This window comes from Haematobia irritans, chromosome 4, assembly GCF_050003625.1.
Source record: "Haematobia irritans isolate KBUSLIRL chromosome 4, ASM5000362v1, whole genome shotgun sequence".
In the NCBI taxonomy this organism is placed as follows: Eukaryota; Metazoa; Arthropoda; class Insecta; order Diptera; family Muscidae; genus Haematobia; species Haematobia irritans.
The window spans coordinates 45,218,568-45,240,875 of record NC_134400.1 but is presented as its reverse complement, the minus strand read 5'-3'; the positions used below and the strand labels follow the sequence as shown (position 1 = coordinate 45,240,875).

Here is a 22,308-nt window from a genome sequence, read left to right as displayed (position 1 = left end):
ACACAAAAATTGGTCCTTATCGGTTCATAATCATGGTTGCCACTCGAGCCAAAAATAATCTACCAAAATTTTATTTTTATTGAAAACATTGTCAAAATGTTATTTCTGTAGAAAATTTTGTCAAAATTTTATTTCCATAGTAAATTTTGTCAAAATTTTATTTCTATAGAACATTTTGTAAAAATTTTATTTCTATAGAAAATTTTGTCAAAATTTTATTTCTATAGAAAATTTTGTCAGAATTTTATTTCTATAGAAAATTTTATCCAAATTTTATTTCTATAGAAAATATTTTCCAAATTTTACTTCTATAGAAAATGTTGTCAAAAAAATATACGTATTTAATCGGCCTTTTTTAGTTTAATATATAACACGTATGGACTATGTGGTATATATTACAGTGTTAGGAAGTTTTAAGATACCTTGCCATCGGCAAGTGTTACCGCAACCCAAGTAATTCGATTGTGGATGACAGTCTTCAGTAGAAGTTTCCCTGCGATAATTTACATTAATACAAATGTAAGAATCAAGGTACCACTAGAATATACCAATAAGCTCGCAGCAGTCGGTCCTACGCACCGGAGTCGACGCAAGAAACACCACCTTGTCCAAGGACTGCAATCCCTCCATGGGAATACAAGTACATATGGCAACCCAAACCCTTTCCTCATCCCAAATTCCAATCCCCATCCCTTTTTCCTTCCTGGGCAGAATCTGCCGGCCAGTCTGATATTGAAAGCAATCCAAGAATGTAGGAGAATACACTCCTGCATTCATGAGTCCCACTTGTGTGCGCCCGCCCCCATGTCTCCCCTACACTGAAAAAAATATTGTCGTGAGGTCAAAGATTTCGTGTCTTTAAAATACGAATGCAAATTTTGCTTAGCATAGAAGACGTATTTCTCTAATATAAAGTTTTTTTCCTTGTCCAAAAGTCGATAAACTTTTCAATGAAGTCGTATTGTCCTTATAATTAAGCGTTTTGAATTAAAAATGGGTATCATAACATGAAAGAAAAAATGTTTGGGCTAACGTCAACTTGACTTTAATAATTCAGAAATATTCTTTAGATTTAATGAAATTGTCTTTAAATTAGTTGTCTTTTTGTATCTTGACTACAAAGCAAAAAATCGTTCAAATATAGGACATGTTTTTCAAAACTTTATTTTAAAGAAGTTTTTTACTTGAAACATAGCATAATTTCTACTGGAAGTCGAGTCTTAATTTGGAAAATAAAGTTGTCGTTAACTCGTTTTTAAAGGACTTTGATAGCATATGAAGAAAAAAGATGTGAAAGCGAAAAATTAAAATATGCTTCCTAGAAGCAAGTACACAAAACCCAAATTTAAAAGAGAATTGTGTCTTAAAAGTATCCTTACTTGTATTCTCCGCTTCTTTGGCTCGGAATCAATACCAAAGTTTTTTAAAGTAAAGACAAAATCTTTGGAACCGGGCATGCTTTTTTTTCAGTGTACCTGCAGTCACAATAGCGAGGCCATCTCATACTGTGGCTAAAAAATCCCACATCACCTGCCATGACTCATCCCCTCTCACCGACACACACCACATTTTCACGACAAACAAGTCAGAGTCCGTCCGTAAATAATGGTATATCTGGTCCATAGTCTTGTCGGGCTTTCAGACGGAAATTCACTAAGGTAGCTAAACCGATCCCGTACTCCGGTGCATAAATGAAGGCTACACGACACGCATAACGGCCACTTGCCGAAGCTCCCCTAACTTCACCATGGATAGCTCTGACCTCGTGGCACAGACAACATGGCATGTACCACCTCCCGATCACAGTAAATATTGACTTTGGAACAGACATCGTTATTCCAGAGAAGAGAACGTTTGTGAACTTCGGTAAAGCTACTGGGAGCTAAATACCTCGTTGACTGAGTACGAGTTTGGCTCACTAAATTCTTAAGGGATGTCAGGTCCAGAGTCATGTCGGGCTTGCAGACGGAAATTCACTAAGGCAGATCCAGCTGATCCCAAGATCCCGAGTTTCGCTAAATATATCGACCGGCTGTGGGAGAAGTGGCGCAAGCATTTGGAGAAGTCTATCGGATTTTTGGAGGGTATTGGATCCAAACGGTTGTGGTCTACGATCCGGAACCTCTCGAACCCCAAACGAAAAACTAAAATTTCTATTTCGTTTTTAGGGGACAAATTCCGAAAAATGATACCCGTCTAGCAAATGTTTTCTGCATACAGTTCGTCGAGTACCCTAAATAGCAGATCGTACAAGCATAATGCGAGTCTTCCGTGCACTCAGGCAGGACAGCTTCCCTATGGTCATCAGTCGGGGGCATGTGATCCGGGCAGTAAAGGCGGCCAAGGAATACCATCACGCGAATTTTTGGCTTCCCATAAGCAATAGACGTAAACATGTATTTACGTCTATAACCATAAATATAACCATAGCCTATCGCTATGGTTATATTTACACACTCATATGCATCTGAAAAAAATTCCAATCGAAAAAAATTCAACTCACCAAAAAGTAATCCCACCGTTATGTGATGAAGTACTTGTATAACTATTGGAATGCGAGCTCGTAATATTCTCAAAAACAGAATATGGAATAAAACTGTGAATTGTTGAAAGCTTGATACATGATCATCCTTATCGGGCGACAAGCTCTTCATAAGCGTTCGAGCTTGATCCATTACCATCGATTTTCCATTATTCAAGAGATTATTGCCATTTGCTGCATTCATGGTAAACATAGAAGCTAAACCATTAGATTTTGGGGATTCTGGGAAGAAAGAGAACAAGGCTTGACGAAAACATTTCGTATCATCGCCGTAATTTAGCGGAATTTTATAATTAGTGGAGCATTCCAAATCACACGGGGCCGTATACAATAATTTTCCATTGTTCACCAAATCACTTAGTTGGGGTATCATTTGAGGATCTTCAAAATCGCATAATTCGATGACTGAAAAAAAGAAACGAAAAATTTATCGCATTTCGTTAATGAAAGAAAATTCTATTAAAATTTTCACTTACTATAATCCGCAGGACTGTAATATGTGGGACATTCTTTCTCGGCATATCTTAGATACGATACCAAAGCCCTTGGTGATCCTTGATACACACATCTACCTTTAGCCAAAACATAGACATTGTCGAAATAATTGAAAATTGTCGCTGACGGTTGATGTATGGTACAGACAACGGTATGACCACGTTGTGCCAAAGATCGAAGAAGACGAATACATTGAGCAGCGGTTACCTCATCCAAACCACTGGTCGGTTCATCTAGAAAAAATATTTTAGGATTCGCCACCAGTTCCAATGCCACAGATAATCGTTTTCTTTCGCCCCCACTTAAATCATTCGCATGTACATTGCGCCTATGATTTAAATTAAGACTTTCGAGAATTTCTCTTATATATTGATCTTTGCTCTGTTGCTTATTCCTTTTTAATTTGAGATCACAGGAAAGGTTCATTAATTCATAGACGGTGAGTAGTGTTTGATGATTATCTTCTTGGGTAATATAACAGGAATTTTTGCGATCGATATTGATGTGACCCTTGACACCTGAAGTTCTGAAATTGGCAGAGTAAAATATGTAAATTTTAGCTAAAAGTATTAAATACAAAAAGATAATTGAAGGTGACTTAAGAGTAACTTGACGTTTGGAGAACATTAATGGACAAACAAATTTGTACACAAAACGCTATTCGGTCCAGATTTCCATAGTCTTAAATAAATGGTCGCCCATCGACAGTCGCTATCGTTGTATTTTTTCATGAAGCGATTTTTCCATGGCGGTCGCAAAGAGAATATGTCCTTGGCCAAATAATCCTCAATTATCGAGTAACTGAACAGCGAAAAAGAGAATATGTCCGTGAAGTTAAGAGTGTAAATATAACCATAGCGATACACCCTTAGAAAGACTCATGAACGGCGTGCTCATTTCAAAACTATCCGTTCATGAAAGTGAATCAAACGTATGTGGTTTCAAAAGGAGAACAGGCGGTGTCAAACGTTCATGATCTGATAACGTAAACGTTACGAATCAGTAAAACAAATAGAAAAATCCGCTATCGCAACCCGAACTCAAACACGGTAACAGTCGCCTTAGCGCATAGCACCACCGACGGAGTTGCAACAAGAACGTCTAACCAAAATTCTAAGAGTTTTCATGACCAAAAGAAACTAAAGCCGTTCATGAAATCGTGAACGCCCGTGGACGAAACCGCGAACATTGCATTTTGAATTTTCGTGAACATTTCCGTTTCACTTTGTTACCGTCCGTTCACGATTTTGGAACGTAATTTTTTCTGTTAGTGTAGGCAGTAGGTGAATCACTTTTCCGAGACGACCAAATAAAACAACCATGTTGGCCAAATTTCTTCTTTTCTTCTTTCTGAGTGTTTTTGTTGTCTATATACATGCTTTTTCAATTCTAAACATTGAATTCGAATAAAAACATGTAATGTCTTGTTATTTGTGGAGTTATTCCAAGAAAAAAGAATTTCCCCGTGGCCAGGCAACAACAATACCTAGTGATAAGTTCAAAGAATGGATAAGCGTTGGCAACACTATCCCATTTTCCGTCAAGGAGATAGAAGGTTATGTTAGCTTAGATTATGGAATATGACACAAATCAAGCGTGCCAATCGGATTTGTGTCGACCATGCAGCGAAATTCAAAGTCATCCACTGGGTTGCTAACTTCAGGGCCCAGTGGACGGGTATCGACTGAAGTTATAAATTTGGGCAATGAGCAAGAATTAGGCCCAATTAGTCGACAGCGGGCGACACTTTGGCAAGTCGAACCTTTTCTAAGGTAACGACATCAAAAGGAGGTAATCCCTCGCGAAAGAGATTCAAGGATCGCAGAAATGCTTTGTTTATTCTAAAGAAATTAGGATCAGTCGACCCAAGCACGTTGTCGGCTAAGCAAAGCGATTCCTTAAAATGGACTCAAGGAATTCTTGAAGCTGGAAAAAGGGAACGATTGCCGGATGAGCTGCCATCTTCCAAACGGGATCAAAGATTGTTTGTCTCAGCTGCAAAAGACAGTCTTGTGAGGACTATCATTAATAGAGGAGCATTGGACGGTATGGTTCCAAAGCAAAAATGGGGGGAAATTGAGAACGCGATGTCTGGTGTCTACTAAAAGGTGCTAAAAAGGTGCAAGATGGTGGATGGTATCAAGGACGATTTAAATTAATCGCATTTGCGGACCAGAGGTCCGCTAATTGGTGAAGTTTGGTAAGGAGCCGCTTTGGAGATAGTCGAAAAAAAACGTACCGCCTAAACCTAGAGCACATGCATGGATACCTGCAAACCCTCCTGATCCTGAGTCAATATGAAACAGACTAAAGAAATGTAACCCGGATCTTCCAACTTCTGATATCTGCTATAACGGGTCGCTGCCTGATAGCCGATTTTGCAAAAACTATTGGCGCAAACTATAATGACTACTGCATGACTGTCATGATGCGGAGGAAAAGGAATCAATTAAATACCTCTTGTGTGAGTGTCCTGCATATAGCTTTAAATTACTGCCGGACCTGGAAAACGTTAACTTAACCCTCTGTAGCTGACATAGTGGTGTGACAGACACCGCAAAATAAATTTTCGTGCGTATATTCCTAAAGTACGAAGCATCGATCACTCCGCTTTTTTCCCCTCGCACTTCGGTCAGTGTTTGCTTAATAACCATATGTTTTTATGGAAAACATGGCCAAAAAAATTTTGATCAGTAACGTTAACGTAGGATATCAGTTTAGAAATGAGGTCTGCTGGACAGTTATATTGTTAAAATTCAACAGAAGAAAATAATCGAGAATGTTCAGCAGTTAATACTAGAAGTGCCCATAAGTAATAGGTACTTTTAGTTAATGTGTCACCACAATGGACTGAATAGTGAGCCTGAAAATAATTACTTTTGACCAGTAATACATTTACTATGGCAAAAAATCTGGTATCGTAAGAAAGGCCAAGAAGCGCACTTTTAGAAAATAAGGTCGTACCTAGATCAAAAATACAAGCACAATTCTGAATTGTACACATAAAGCAGCGCTAAAGAAACCTTGATTTTTATAAAATCGGACCACGGTTATAAAATCGGAAACCTTGATTCTTATAAAACCGGACCATTGAACAATCCTACTCGGGATATTTTGATACAAAAAGGAAAGCCGTGACGCGTCTTTTATCAAATTTAATGACAAAATACAAACTAGAATTGAAATATAGAGAAACATAGCCCCCTGTGCAATCCAGTCCGGGTTATTTTGGTATCATTTTTCGACATAATAATACTAAGTTCTCATTAGACACGAAATTTCTATATTTAGAACTAAAATTTCTTTATACGATGACCTGAGTTTAGGGTAGAGGTGTTCGCGTGACACGAAACTGTAGTGACACGCGTGAATCACGTGACTCGTGAAGAAAATCTGAAGAAACTTTCGTGAATGTGCGTGAATGGGACTAAAAATAATATGTCGTGCGTGAGAAATAAAATCGGTTCGTGAATGTGCGTGAATAAAATTTCTGCAAAATCACGCTCACGAAAAAATCAAGATTTAATTCTTTCTGATATGATAACTGAATTCTGTTTAGCTGTCAAACTATATTCTATTTATTAATTTTGTTACCTTTCCTCTTTCCCGGTTGGAAAATGTCGTGAGTCTCGTGAATTTGTCGTGAATCGTGCGTGAGCGTGAGTCCTTAAATGTAGTTCGTGCGTGAGCGTGCGTGAGTACCGGTTTACATTTCGTGAGCGTGCGTGAACAAACATTTTGCTTCGTGAATGTGCGTGAGTGTGAATGAAATTTCACTTACGCGCACACCTCTAGTTTAGGGTTCTCATCAGAGATGGAAAATGGCGAAAAAGTACTTTTCACTAAATTTCAACATTGGAGGATTATTGTCAACACAGAAAAAATTTCACGAAAATTTTTCCAATTAAAATTTTAATTGAGCTTTAAAAAATATTCAATTGAAAATTTAATTGATTGAACAAATTTTTTAATTGAAAAAAAAAATCAATCACAAAAATTAATAGTATCAATTAATTTTTTAATTGGATCAATTAATTTTTTAATTGATACTATCATTTCTGTTATTGAAGACATTTCAATTAAAAAATTAATTGGATCAATTAATTTCGTGATTGAATCAGAAAAAAAAATTGTGAAAAGCTTCTATAGACTCAAATAACATTTTCTTGATCAACTCCTCAATTTTACTACTACCGTAGTATTGTAATCACGGTTGCCACAGTTGGCAGAATTGGTAGAATTCTGGGTACTTCATAAATTTTCTGTAACAAAATAAATAAGAAATTGGACAAAATTTTCTATGGAAATAAAATTTTGACAAAATTTTCTATAGAAACAAAATTTTGAAAAAATTTTCGATAAGAATAAAAATTTGACAAAATGTTCTATAGAACTAAAATTTTGACAAAAATTTCAATGGAAATAAAATGTTGACAAAATTTTCTATAGAAATAAAATTTTGACAAAAATTTCAATGTCAAAATTTTGACAAAAATTTCAGTGGAAATAAAATTTTGACAAAATTTTCGATAGAAATAAAATTTTGACAAAATTTTCTATAGAAATAAAAGTTTGACAAAATTTTCTATAGAAATAAAATATTTAGTTCTTAGCACCTTTTTCTGTAATACAAACATTGTAGAAAAAATTATTCAATTGTATGATCTTTTTTATTTAATTTTACCTTTTGCCGGACGGGGATTCGAACAGCGGACCACACAGTTTGTAAGGATCAAAGAAGTAGCTGATCAATTGCCCAAGGAAACATAAAATGTTAATTTTGTAATAACAAGCAACAACCACCAACTTAATTCAATATCGCTCCCTGTTAAATAGCGCTCCAAGCTACTAAACACATATATGTTTATAGGCTATTTCTAAATTAATATATGTTTGCATCCAAGCATATTAACATTTTATGTCCCAAACATAATATGTTGTAACATATTAACATATATGTCCCAAACATGTTATGCTAGTTTATGAACATTATATGCTTGCACTCAAAAATATTGTGTTTAAAAATTTGTGTTCCAAACATATGATGTTTATAGCCAAACATATGAAAAACAGTCTTTTTCATCCGTGTAGAAATAAAATTTTGACAAAATTTTCTGTAGAAATAAAATTTTGACAAAACTTTCTGAAGAAATAAATTTTTGCAAAATAATATGTTTTTGGTAAGATTTTTCCAAATGTTCTTTCTTCTATTAGCAAATAAGTTTGTTAAAGACTTTCTCAAAATATTGACATATTTTGTCAAAACTATTGTACCATGAATCTGATATCGGCTCAAAAATGTCTACACAAAACGTACTAAATCATTCGCGGGGGTACTACGGTACTGACCAGGGTGAAAAAGTATTGAAAATAGTACTGCATTTTCCATTCCTGGTTCTCATTGAACAGCATAATGTAACTCTGTGCTGGGTACCTGGGCACTGTGGAATAATTGGAAATGAAGAAGCAGATGTATTGGCTAAGGAGGGCGCTCGTGGAATGAATAAAAACTTTGCGGGCAGCTTTCCTCCGCCGTCCTCATATCTTTACAGGATTCATGTCAAATATGATGAACTTATGAAGGCTGTGAGTAAATTAAACATCGGTTCAGATTTAGAAACCAAAGTTTCACTCCGATTTACTAGAAATTTTGCACAGGTAGCTTAATTAATATTCTAGCGCATACCGAATTTAGTTGAAATCGGTTCAAATTTAGATATATATCTTACGCCCGATTTGTACTTATATGGCCCCGTATCGTCAAGGGTGCTAAATTTGGTCGAAATTGATTCAGATTGAGGTATAGCCCCCATATAAGCGTATATTTACAGAGATTCACTATTTTTTCGAGATAGTGAAGTTTAGTGCAAATTTTTGGAGCATTTTGTTAGAAAGGTATTTGAGACAGCTCTCTTTTTTTGTAATGAACTGAATAGTCTAAGTGAGCCTGAAATATAGGGCTTTATAACAACTTGCATTTGTTTTGCTGGGTGCTTGCCATTTGTAAATTTTATATAATACGAAGGGACAAATTTGAAAACTTAGACGAAATCACTTCAGCTTCCTCACAAAGAAACAAATTCAAAATTTTGCAGAAATAATTCCAAAAAACCGATTTGGTACCACTGTGCAGTATAGATTTGGCATAAATAAAGAAAATAAGAACACATTTACGCTCCCTTTGATTTTTCTTTTTACAATTTCCCACTATTAGATTAGAATATTAATGTTTGGAACTGATTCTTTATGAACAAATAAAAAAAATTGTCAGAAAAGTATTCTTTGGAAATGATATAATTTTTCGCGGAGAGAAAAGCATCATCTATGTAATCTAAAATGTATGCATTTTTAGCATATGATTATATTATATATCATACATATGATTACCATAATATCACGAGATAGCCAGACCCGTCTTTCCCACAGGGCACTCTGGGCACGTGCTCAGGGCCCCGTGATAAATATGGGCCCCCTACACGCAAAGAAAAAAAAAAAACGTTTGGAAAACGTGTACCCGAAACGTTTTTCTTTTGTTAGAGTTTTTTGAATTGCTTCGAGAAGTATACACTTTTATCACCAAAAAAATTCGTTTGTTACAAAATTTTTATTTTTTCAATAACAAAAAGTTATTTTTGAAACAACACACAGTCCATTTCGTTTATATCAAACACTGTTCTTTTCTGACTTTAGGTCTTTAATAAGACACATTTTACAGTTCATAGTAAAAAATTTAATATAGCGGAATGTAATGCTGAACATTTTTTCGGAATCTGCCGACCATATCTGGAATATATGTAAAAAAAAAAAACTTTGGTCGAAGCTGGGATCGAACCCACGACCCTTGGCATGCAAGTCGGACGTAGCAACCACTGCTCCACGGTGCCCAACTAAATGTATTTTTCTGTTAAATAAACTTTGTTTAATCGGCTCGTGGGCGCCGCAGGATATGCTATATAAATATAACTTATATGGATATTTATCTATTGATGACCATACAGGTACATAGCTCAGTGGTTAGTGTGTTGGCTTACAAATTGTATGGTCCGCGGTTCGATTCTCCGTCCAGGCGAAAGGTAAAAAAATTAAAAAAAAAATTATAAAATCGTATAATAATTTAATCTGAACCGATTTCAACCAAATTTGGCACGCATAGCAACAATGCTTATTCTACTCCCTGTAGAAAATTTCAACTAAATCGGAGTTAAAAATTGGCCTCTGTGGTCATATGAGTGTAAATCGGGCGAAAGATATATATGGGAGCTATATCTAAATCTGAACCGATTTCAACCAAATTTGACACGCATAGCAATAATGATAATTCTACTCCCTGTGCAAAATTTCAACTAAATCGGAGTTAAAAATTGGCCTCTGTGGTCATATGAGTGTAAATCGGGCGAAAGCTATATATGGGAGATATATCTAAATCTGAACCGATTTCAACCAAATTTGGCACGCATAGCTACAATGCTAATTCTACTCCCTGTGCAAAATTTCAAATTGGGGTAAAACTCTGGCTTCTGGGACCGTATTAGTCCATATCGGGCGAAAGATATATATGGGAGCTATATCTAAATCTGAACCGATTTCAATAAAATTTGGCACACTTGACTACAGTACTAATTGTTCTTCTTGTGCAAAATTTTAAGCAAATTAGGTTAAAACTCTGGCTTCTGGGGCCATATAAGTCCATATCGGGCGAAATATATATATGGGAGCTATATCTAAATCTGAACCGATTTCTTTCAAAATCAATAGGGATCTATTCTGAGCCAAAACACATACTTGTGCCAAATTTGAAGTCGATTGGACTAAAACTGCGACCTAGACTTTGATTACAAAAATGTGTTCACGGACAGACGGACATCGCTATATCGACTCAAGAGCCCACCCTGAGCATTTTTGCCAAATACACCATGTGTCTATCTCGTCTCCTTCTGGGTGTTGCAAACATATGCACTAACTTATAATACCCTGTTCCACAGTGTGGAACAGGGTAAAGAGTTGATAAATATATCAACTCTTGGAAGAAAACAACATTGACGACACATTTCCAAATGTAATCGCAATGAGAATCTTTTTAAGCATGATGGTTACTAACTGCAGTGGGGAAAGTTCCTTCTCCAAACTAAAAATGAATAGAGATGTACAATGTTCCAAGAGAGATTAAGATTAGGGAGATCGCTGATGTCCATAGAATCCCATAGTCGCCAAAAAGTAGTGAAGATGTGGATCCGGAAGTGATGAAAAATTGGCACAGAAGCGATTAATTTAACACGGGCTTGTCATAGGACGGATGTCCACCATTTCCACAGCCGGTGCACTGCGTTTGCTTCACTTCTAAAGGTGTGGTCCGAATTCAATGTTTTGGTACATCCAATTAAAACAATCTGATATTTTGCCAAAAAACAATTTTTTATAATTTTTTGATGATTTTGTTCGAAACTTTTAACCTCAAATATTTCTAAAAATACGCCATTTTTATAGAATGGATTTAGCATTTTTTTTTTTACAAAATTTAAATAATTTGTACCATTTTATTAATCCTTACTCTGGTTTTAACCTATTTGAAACAAAAAAGTTCAAATTACCCTTTAAAAATATGAAAAAAAGCGAGTTATAAAAAATTGAATTAAAAGAACTTCCTGAGTAGTTAAAATAAAGAACATCTTTGGAGGACATTTTTTGAAAGTGCTTTTTAAGTTGTGCCCTTAGAAGTACTTCAAATTTTTTCTGGGATGTGATGTGCTAAAAGCATAGAATTTGAAGAAGTGACTAACGATTTTGCCTTATCGAAATGTAGTAAGTGAGCCTGAAACTTAATCGGACTGCCACCTTAAACTAACCAAACGATTTTGCCTGTCTCAAATCTGGAAGGGTTCCTCTTCAAACGACATAAATTAGGCGGCAACTCTGATGCCAGTCCCCCTAACGCCAACTTCTGATGTCCATGAGAAAAGATGATTGAGTCGTAAAAAGTTTTAAAAGAAGTAAGTCGTTTAAAGTTGCTCTGCTCTGTCGCGTATTCTAATCGATTTTGTTTTATCGTTACAGTTGCTGGTTTAAAGTGCCATCAACCATCGATAGATTATTATTTAAATTTTTCGTATTTTTTTACAAAAGAATTAATAAATTGAAATTTTTTGAATTCTAATATAATTGAATTCTTAAAAGATGTTTAATCATTAATCTGTGAATGCTAAGGGAGTTACATTTGTGACAAATATTACATTTATCTATTCGCTTAATGCGAGTAGCAATATAAACCTTGTTTATCTATTTGTTTGTTGTTTATTATAACAAAATAATGTTCAGACTTAAGGTTGTTTTCCGCAAATAAAAAGATTTATTTTTTGCATTGTTCCCAACGTTTCGACAATTTTTGTTGTCTTCATCATAATAATAAATAATGTTCTGTCAAAGTCATAGGGGCCCCATTGTACTAATATGTCCAGGTCCTCTAAAAGGTTAAAGACGGCCCTGGGGATAGCTAAAGTCCAAAGTAGAGGTTCTCCTTCTTAAAAAGCGCCCTTGTTTACATAGTTTTGAATATTGCCCAGGGCTAGGGTGGTTCAATCAGGTGTTATCGTTAGGGCATCGTCCATTATAGACATATAAAATTGATAATGGCTTGATTGTTAAACTTGAAATCATGTTATTGAATGATCTTCCAATGTTTAGAATAGTCACGAGTTATCTTTCCCCAGACATTGACTATAATGAAGGCGACTAACTCAATGAATATAGATGTGTACCACATCTGTTCCCGGAATGAGTATATTAGGTTTGTTTTCTTTTAGTACTGGAAACCCAAGCCGTGAGGGATTGAAAGAAAACGAACTACTCGTTTATCCAGGCCACGTCCAAAAATTTGCAACACTGACATCATGTGTTCAAAAACAATCAAAAAAGAAAAAAAAAAAAACACCAGTGCAAAGATGTTCTGGATAGCTCATACAAAAGTTACATCGAGTACTAAAAGAAAACAGGTCTATTCTTGTTTTGAGAACATCATTGGACAAAATCAGTGGCAACACTATCCCATTTTCCGCCAAGCCATTAGAATAAATTTCAATTTGGCGACACGGCGCTAGGCGTCATATACTTTTGATTTCCCATAAGAAATCCACGTCTATCGATACGGTTTTGTTTACATATTCAATCATCAAACTCTCATGCAGAAGGTATACATTAAGTACACTGAAAACAAAAGAGTTTTTCTTTACTTTACTCACTTTGGTAGTGATTTCAAGCTAAAAACGCTAGAGTCTATTGATCACGACAGGAAAATCATTTTCCCCTCATGAACATGTACATTTTTCGCCACCTAAATAATAAAAGCGACAAGCTTAAAAAATCCCAATGAATTAGAATAGATATTAAAATTTGGCGAAACGAAGCCAATCGTCGTAATTTTCTTATTTTAAATTAAATGATTGTTATATCCATGTTCATGTTCAAACTTACACAAATCCTGAAATGGCATTTAAAAGACTGCTCTTGCCGGCTCCCGATGGACCCATAATAGCGGATAGTTGACCATTGCGAAAACTCCCACTTACGCCATTCAGAATATTACGTTCCCCTATCACTTGAACTGAAAATATAAAAATTAAAGAAATTTTGTTAAAATCGATCCTGTTTTTAAGAACTTTAATTATAAAGAAAACAATAGATTTCAGTAGATTTTCAAGAGGAAAATATCAGCTGGTTCGTAGAGAACTTTAACAAAATCTCTTTCAAAATCCGCTATACTGCCATGTAAAACTGTGCTTGACAGATGGCCGGAATTCGCCTGGATTATCCCGGAATTTCGTCTCCAGGAAGTGTCCCGAAGATTTCACAAAATTTGCCAAAAATCCATGAATTTCAATTACTCAAGGCATATGTTTTCATTTTTTTCATTTCTTAGAAAAGAAAACGATTTGAAATTAAATCGCTTTCAAAAATATTTTTGGTTTTCGATTTTCACACTTTTTAAAGATTTTGTAGCATTTCATCTCATCACTAAGAGAAACAAATTGAATCAATGTCTTTCGAATCATCAGCTGTCACTTGAGCAGTAAATGTAAAAAAAGAATACGCTAAAAATATCTAATTTTATTTCAAATTCACGTTTTTCAATTTTTTTTTTACAAATTATAAGTCAAGTCTGTACCCCTGCCAACATTTCAAAGTTCGATTTTATCCCTATCACTACCGTAGATTCTTTAGTGACACTATAGCAATCCTCAATTCTGATGCGAAATATATCCAAAACCATGTCCATGGCGATATCCAAATTCCCAGTATCGAAAGGCACGATTGTCACTTTAGAGCTTACGTTTATTTGCCAAAACCGAAAGTAAAATGCCATTTTTAAAAAACAATTTTTCCCAAAAATCTGTACGTTTTATATAAAATCATCACAGCCATGTTGGGAGAAAGTTTCAGAGGCTCCAACATATTTAGGAATTTCAAAGTCTGCAGACAATAACGACTGTGCCATTATGCAAATTTACCAAGTGATGAAATATGGGCAATTAATTTTGAAAAATGTGATAGTTTTTGCTTGTCCCGACAAACCACGAAATGTAGGGCGTAATGTCCCGAATTTCGGCAATCATCGTCTGGCAACCCTATGTACAACTGTGGTTTTTGTACTAATATCTCCTTTTTTGCAATCCTATGGAAATTTTCATTGGTAATGTATGTATTTAAGATGTCTCTATGGGATGCTTCCAGGGTGATCTGGTAGTGAGGTGAGTAGGTTTGTCAAACGAATAGGCGACGCATGTCGTGTGGCCCTTAATTACCACAAGACACGTCAGCTACGCTGCTGTCAATCAGTCATAGGGAGGTATTGAGGCAGCTGCAATTGCCTGATCTTAGTTCGGCCAAAACTACTCTTGTCTACCGTGAGAGGTCTCTTTCCTCCGGTGCTGTGGATGGTGGTCGCTTCACCTATAGTATCCTCATGAATCCTGTTCAGACCTGCCTGGTATGGTTAGGTTAGGTTAAAGTGGCAGTCCGATTAAATTTCAGGCTCACTTAGACGATTCAGTCCATTGTGATACCACATTTAACTAAAAGTACCTATTAGAGGTCTGCATCGAATAACTTTTCACTACATGTATGCAATTCGCTGTCGAATATAGTACATACTCTGTCTTTCTCTCAGAGCGCAAGTAGTGAAGTGAAGAGAACACTTGCTTGTCAAATACCACCAAGTACTTATCCGAAACAATATGTGTTCCGAAGAAAAGGAACAATAAAAATGTAAGTACTTGAGAAAAAGTACAACATGGATTCTCTTCACTTCACGTGGTACCACAAGTATTTCTCAGTTATGTGCGAAGCAAAACTTTCCATTATTATTAATCATAGATATATATGTATATCACATATTTCATATATTTATGTATGTCACACACTTACCTTAACGTTTGCCGTTCTTTATAACAAACCAAAACATATATTATGGAGAGTAACTGTTTTTATGTATTTCTGAAACTGCACGTGGTACATGGAGTACTCTATGAAGTTTTGTTCTCGCAACATACTCGACGTGATCACTCTGAGTACTCTTCAATAAGAGAGAAAGAGGAATATGTGTTTGTTGGTAGTGAAGACATCAGGGTAGCAACAAGAAGTTACTCGTGGCTTTTGGTGTTCATTAAAATGTGTACCAATAGTTTTGCGACTCTCTCAAATAGATGTACTCATGTAGCAAGTACACGTGTACTCTGCATTTACAAATGGAATGGTGCAGACCTCTAGTACCTATTACATATGGGCACTTCTAGTCTTAACCACTGAACCTTCTCTATTATTTACTTTTGTGGAACCAACCAGATTGCTCCAAAAACATTAACAAACTGCTGAAGTTAACGTTTTCCAGGTCAGCCAGTAATCTAAAGCTATATGTTCCTAAAATTCGCTTACGCCTTACACAAAAAGCAGGACACCCACACAAGAGGTGTGTAATTGATTCCTTTTCCTCCACATCATGACAGCTTATACAATAGTCATTATACTTCGCACCTATAGTTTTTGCAAATTCGCCTATCAGGCAGCGACCCGTTATAGCAGATATCAGGAGTGCTATCTGACGCCTTGAGAACACTAGCATATCTAGTGTGCGGTTTAAGTTTAAATGGGGCCATATTTGCTTGGTGTCGTTACAACCCTTGCAGTTTTCCCATCGAATATTGGCCATCATAACAGCCTTCTCACGCAGTAAGAGCTTGCAGGTGGCCAGAGGCATACCAACAGATTCTAGTTCCCCTGGAATATGTAGGGTAGTTCCTAGCCTTGCTAACACATCTGCTTCGCAGTTCCCCGGTATGTTCCTATGGCCAGGCACCCATATTAGGTGAATATTGTACTGCTCAGCCATCTCGTTGAGAGATTTGCGGCAGTCTATGGCCGTTTTCGAGTTAAGGAACACCGAGTCCAAGGATTTTATTGCAGGTTGACTGTCTGAGTATATATTCAACACCTCTCTTATTGCCAATATTTCAGCCGGAAAAATACTACAGTGATTAGGTAATCTTTTCGCTATTCGAATTTCCAGATCTTTAGAATATACTCCGAACCCCACTTGTTCATTCAATTTGGAGCCATCAGTATAGAAATCTATATATCTTTTATTCCCCGGGGTCTGTGTACACCACGCCTCACTTTTGGGAATTAGAGTTTCAAACTTTTTGTCTAAAAGTGGTTTTGCCAGGGTGTAATCCACTACGTTAGGCACATCTGGCATTACTTTGAGGACCGAACTATGACCGTACATTTTTTCCGACCACAGCGATAGTTCGCGCAACCGCACAGCCGTTGTTGCAGCTGACTGTTTGGCCAAAATGTCTAAAGGCAATAGATGTAGCATGACATTAAGGGAGTCTGTTCCTGTCTTACTAAATGCGCCTGAGATACATAAGCTCGCCATACGCTGAACTTTATCTAAACAAGTCCTCTAGGGCAAGCAGCTTTCAGTGAAATGTTGAAGGCCTTAGTAATCCGCTCCACTGCGTGTTCGATAGCTTGCACAGTGCTCATATTTGTCTCCGGCATTTCCGGTATCATCAAATTGAACGATTCCCTATACCTATTCCAATCAGCTTTCCTAATATTTGGCGGAAATATGGTCTTTGAAGTACGAACAGCCAATCTGAAACTGATGTAGCAATGATCTGAGAAGCTATGTTCCCTCAAAACTTGCCACTCAGATATCTTATCATTCAGTTCCGGAGAGGTCAACGTGACGTCCAAAACCTCTTGTCTGTTCCTGGTGACGAAGGTTGGTGCATCTCCCTTATTGCAAACTACCAGGTTAGTACGCAAAATAAACTCTATTAGCGACTCTCCCCTTGCATTAGTATCACTACTTCCCCAAATACTATGATGTGCATTTGCATCGCATCCCATAATGAGTTTTGTCTTTGTTTTTAGTGACTCCTCAACTAAAGTCTTAACGGCACAGGGTGGCATCTCCCTATCATGTCCCATGTAGACCGAAGATACCCAATATTTGCATGTGGATATCTCTAGACTGGCTACGACAGTGCCTGCATTGCTCAATGAAGGAAGCAGAAACAAGTTTAGTTCGTTTTTAGCAATTGTACATGCTCGATTTATATCGTTACCGGTATTATGCAAAAGTTTGAAACCCGGAGTGCTTAATTCACAGATCTTGTTCTTACATATGTATGGTTCTTGAATAAGAACTATATCTATGTCTCCTTTCATCAGGAGAACTTTTAAGACAGCACAAGCGGCCTTACAATGGTGAAGATTTATCTGGAGGAACCGTAGAACCATCCAAATTTTCAACCACCGTCACATCAGCCGCTTCAATTGAGTCATCAAGGGCTTCCTCTTCACAGATCTCAGTGACTCTCGCAACAATCCGCGGTTCAGCTTTGGTGAGGTTTGAGCCTGTAGAAACTTCCCGCATATGATTTTCGACATAGTCTGCAGGTTTTATGTCTCCTTGTGCTTCGCTAGGAGATTTTTTCACTGCTGACTCTACCGGAGGCTTGTCCGTTACGGAATCCTTTGGCTGATCGCTTTTGTATACCTTCATATGGATATCATGAAAGCCATAACTTACGTGTCCTTGGGTCTGGGCTAAATGTGGCAGCGACTCTATGTTTAATATAAACACCGCATGTCGTCTTGGTCCATCCACCTCATCCAAACGACCAACCTTCCAATCGGCGGTTGGAAGATCTGGGTTACATTCTTTTAGTCTCTCTAGTATTGACTCAGGATCAGGAGGGTTTGCCGGTATCCATGCATGTGCTCTAGGTTTAGCCGGTATGTCTTTTTTATCGACTAACTCCAAAGCGGCTCCTTCTCAAACTTCACCAATTAGCATCAATGCAGCTTTAAAGCAATCAATAGACCTCTGGTTCGCAAAAGCTATTAACTTATATCGTCCTTGATACCATCCAGCATCTTGCCGTCGAGGACTTGGTCCGGGAAACTTTTTTCGCACCTCTGAGTAGACACCAGACATCGCGTTCTCAATTTCCCCCCATTTTTGCCTTGGAATCATACCGTCCAATGCTCCTTTATTAATAATAGCCATCACAAGGCTGTCTTTTGCAACTGAGGCAAACGATCTTTGATCCCGTTTAGAGGATGGTAGCTCATCCGGTGATCGTCCCTTTTTCCAGCTTCAAGAATTCCTTGAGCCCATTTTAAGGAATCGCTTAGCTTAGCCGACAACGTGCTTGGGTCGACTGATCCTAATTTCTTTAGGATAAACAAAGCATTTCTTCGTTCCTCGAATCTCTTTCGAGAGGGATTGCCTCCTTTTGATGTCACCTTAGAAAAGGTTCGACTTGCCAAAGTGTCACCGCCAGTCGACCCGTCTACAGGTCGACTAATTGGGCCTGACTCTTGGTCGGTGCCCAAATTTATAACTTCAGTCGTTATCCGTCCACTGGGCCCTGAAGTTAGCAACCCAGTGGATGACTTTGAATTTCGCTGCATGGTGGTTTATTATTTCCACCACACGTGAAATTCGTAATAAGTACTTATTACGATGAAATACTCCGCTATTAGAAAACACGTCCGTTCAGTTCGACGGTTGACCAGATTTTAAAGACTAGGCTGCCTGGTCTTTAAAATCTTTTGTAGCGCTGGATCTCGCGCTCTAGATAATGTATGTAAATCAATCCTCACATTCCTGGGTGGTGGTTGCCTATCCATAAAATGGGGGTGAGTTACTGCTATAATAAGACAGGAGATACACCTTTCACATCATATAGTTATGTCCACGCACTGGTAGGATATTGGTCTCAACATAGAGGTGATCCAGTGGTGTGCTGCGGAGGTATCCTGTCTCAGTTCTAAGGGCAGCTTTCTGGCAGTTCTGTATGTTATTCCACTGCGTATCACTTGTCCGATGTGGCCACACTGGCACTGCATAGTTTACCACTGACCAGCCAATTACCTTACAGGTACACTGAAAAAAATATTGTCGTGAGGTCAAAGATTTCATGTCTTTAAAATACGAATACAAATTTTGTTTAGCACAGAAGACGCATTTTTCTAAAATAAAGTTATTTTCCTTGTCCAAAAGTCGATAAACTTTTCAATGAAGGCGTATTGTCCTTACAATTAACTGATTTGACTTAAGAATGGGTATCTTAACATGAAAGAAAAAATTTATAGGCTAAGGTCAACTTGACTTTAATAATTCAGAAAAAATCTTTAAATTTAATGAAATTGTCTTTAACCCAGATATGCCGACGGGCCGTTATATTCTGTAGCACACCAACAAGTAGATTAAAAAATGTAAAGCACTGTAAACGCAGAAACCTGAACATAACAGGTGTACTACATGTAGTAGGTCGGCATATCTGGGTTAAATTTGTTGTCTTTTTGCATCTTGACTACAAAGCAAAAAATCGTTAAAATATAGGACATGTTTTTCAAAACTTTATTTTAAAGAAGTTTTTTACTTCAAACATAGCATAATTTCTACTGGAAGTCGAGTCCTAATTTAGAAAATAAAGTTGCCGTTAACTCGTTTTTAAAGGACTTTGATAGCATATGAAGAAAAGAAGCTGAGAAAGCGAAAAATTGAAATTTGCTTCCTAGAAGCAAGTACACAAAACCTAAATTTAAAAGAGAATTGTGTCTTAAAAGTATCCTTACTTGTATTCTCCGCTTCTTTGGCTCGGAATCAATACCAAATTTTTTAAAGTAAAGACAAAATCTTTGGAACCGAGTATGCTTTTTTTTCAGTGTAGTAAACAACGTTTCTTTGCGCGCACCCCAAGTGCTACCGGCAAGTGACTCGAGGACTACCGCGGAGCTTGTCACAAATTGCAGTGGCATGGGTAAGCAACCTGAAAAGGCCGTCGAATGAGACCACAAGAACCTTGGGTAATTTACAGTCGGAATTGCTTCGCCATCGACTCATACAGTCGACTCCGCTTTACTGAAACGTTAAAAATGCAGCCATTTAATTTCAGTTATCCGAAGTTTTTGCTAAAGCGGACTACGGATAACTGAAAAAAACTTCCAGTAATGCGAACTTCGGATAACTGAAAAAGTTTCAGTAAAGCGGACTCCGTATAACTGGAAAAAAATCCACTCAATTTCAGTTAACCGAACTTATGACCAATGCTATGTACATAAAATAATAAAAACATGGTGTTTGATTCCGTGTGTGTGCCATCTACAATTTTACCTTTCAGTTGATTTTATTTACAGAGTGATTTAAACTGTTTTGAAAGTGCCATCTTCACTTGAAATAAAGCGTTCTCAATACGGAAAAGAAAATGTACTCTCTCTCAATAGCGAGAATGTGGCATTTTCAGTAAAGCGAAGTCATACTAATGTGACGAAACTCATTTGAACACAAAAAACTTTTCAGTAATCCGATTTTTTCAGTTAAGCGGAGTTTCACTAAAGCGGAGTAATTTAAATTAAATGGACAGAAAAAACAACTGGGGAATGCGATCGATTTCAGTTATCCGAGGTTTTTCAGTAAAGCGCATTGCGCTAAAGCGGAGTCGACTGTACATTCATCTGCCTGCGATCTTCTGCCGTTCATGTGGTGAATAGGGGGCTGAGGATTTAGTGGCAGATATCCTCAAATTACTAGCAGCGAATTGGCTGCAAGGTAGACAATCTCGACGCCGCACAGAGGGGCAAAATCGCAAAAAATGGAGATTAATTGAAAAATGAAATTTTTGTTTTTTGAAATATACTTAGTATCCGATTAAAGTATATAAAATTCTACATCACTACTGAAAATTTCAATGTCACACTGAAAAAAAAGCATACTCGGTTCCAAAGATTTTGTCTTTACTTAAAAAAAATTGGTATTGATTCCGAGCCAAAGAAGCGGAGAATACAAGTAAGGATACTTTTAAGACACAATTCTCTTTTAAATTTAGGTTTTGTGTACTTGCTTCTAGGAAGCAAATTTTAATTTTTCGCTTTCTCAGCTTTTTTCTTCATATGCTATCAAAGTCCTTTAAAAACGAGTTAACGGCAACTTTATTTTCCAAATTAGGACTCGACTTCCAGTAGAAATTATGCTATGTTTGAAGTAAAAAACTTCTTTAAAATAAAGTTTTGAAAAACATGTCCTATATTTGAACGATTTTTTGCTTTGTAGTCAAGATGCAAAAATACAACAAATTTAATGAATTTTTCTGAATTATTAAAGTCAAGTTGACCTTAGCCTACAAATTTTTTCTTTCTTGTTAAGATATCCATTTTTAAATCAAATCACTTAATTATAAGGACAATACGACTTCATTGAAAAGTTTATCGACTTTTGGACAAGGAAAATAACTTTATTTTAGAGAAATGCGTCTTCTATGCTAAGCAAAATTTGTATTCGTATTTTAAAGACATGAAATCTTTGACCTCACGACAATATTTTTTTCAGTGCATATGTTGCTTACTTGTCAAGCTGCATTGTGTTAAAGTTAAATAATTTTTGAGCTATTCGCGCAAAGTAGTGTTTCTTTTGAAATTCGATATATTTCGGAGATAATATATGGAACTTCGCAAGCCAAAAGTAATATTTTCACTATGGAATCTTCAACCTCAGGTAAATTTAACGTTGTTCTACAAAAATTGTGTAAACAAAAAATGAATATAAATATTTTGAAAAAAATATTTTAAAATGTGTCTAAATTTTGGCTATTTTCAAAATATTCTTGGATATTTAAATATGAATGGGGTCACTTGGCGTTAGAATATTAATAATTCATATTGTACGATCAACATATATACCAAATCTCAACAACAGTGGTTATGAT

General features: G+C 36.6%; 1 protein-coding gene across 4 annotated transcripts in view; it reads right to left on the bottom strand.

The window, feature by feature from the left end:
• Positions 1-22,308, bottom strand: part of LOC142234061 (ATP-binding cassette sub-family G member 1) — a 109,612-nt gene that overhangs the window by 3,489 nt on the left and 83,815 nt on the right. For all 4 annotated transcript variants that reach the window (XM_075305140.1, XM_075305139.1, XM_075305138.1 and 1 more), the window contains exons 3-5: positions 13,502-13,631; positions 3,019-3,563; positions 2,504-2,947 (exon numbers count right to left, since the gene is read on the bottom strand). In XM_075305140.1, coding sequence (XP_075161255.1) covers positions 2,504-2,947; positions 3,019-3,563; positions 13,502-13,631 — 1,119 coding nt within the window. The remainder of the gene's footprint in view (positions 1-2,503; positions 2,948-3,018; positions 3,564-13,501; positions 13,632-22,308) is intronic.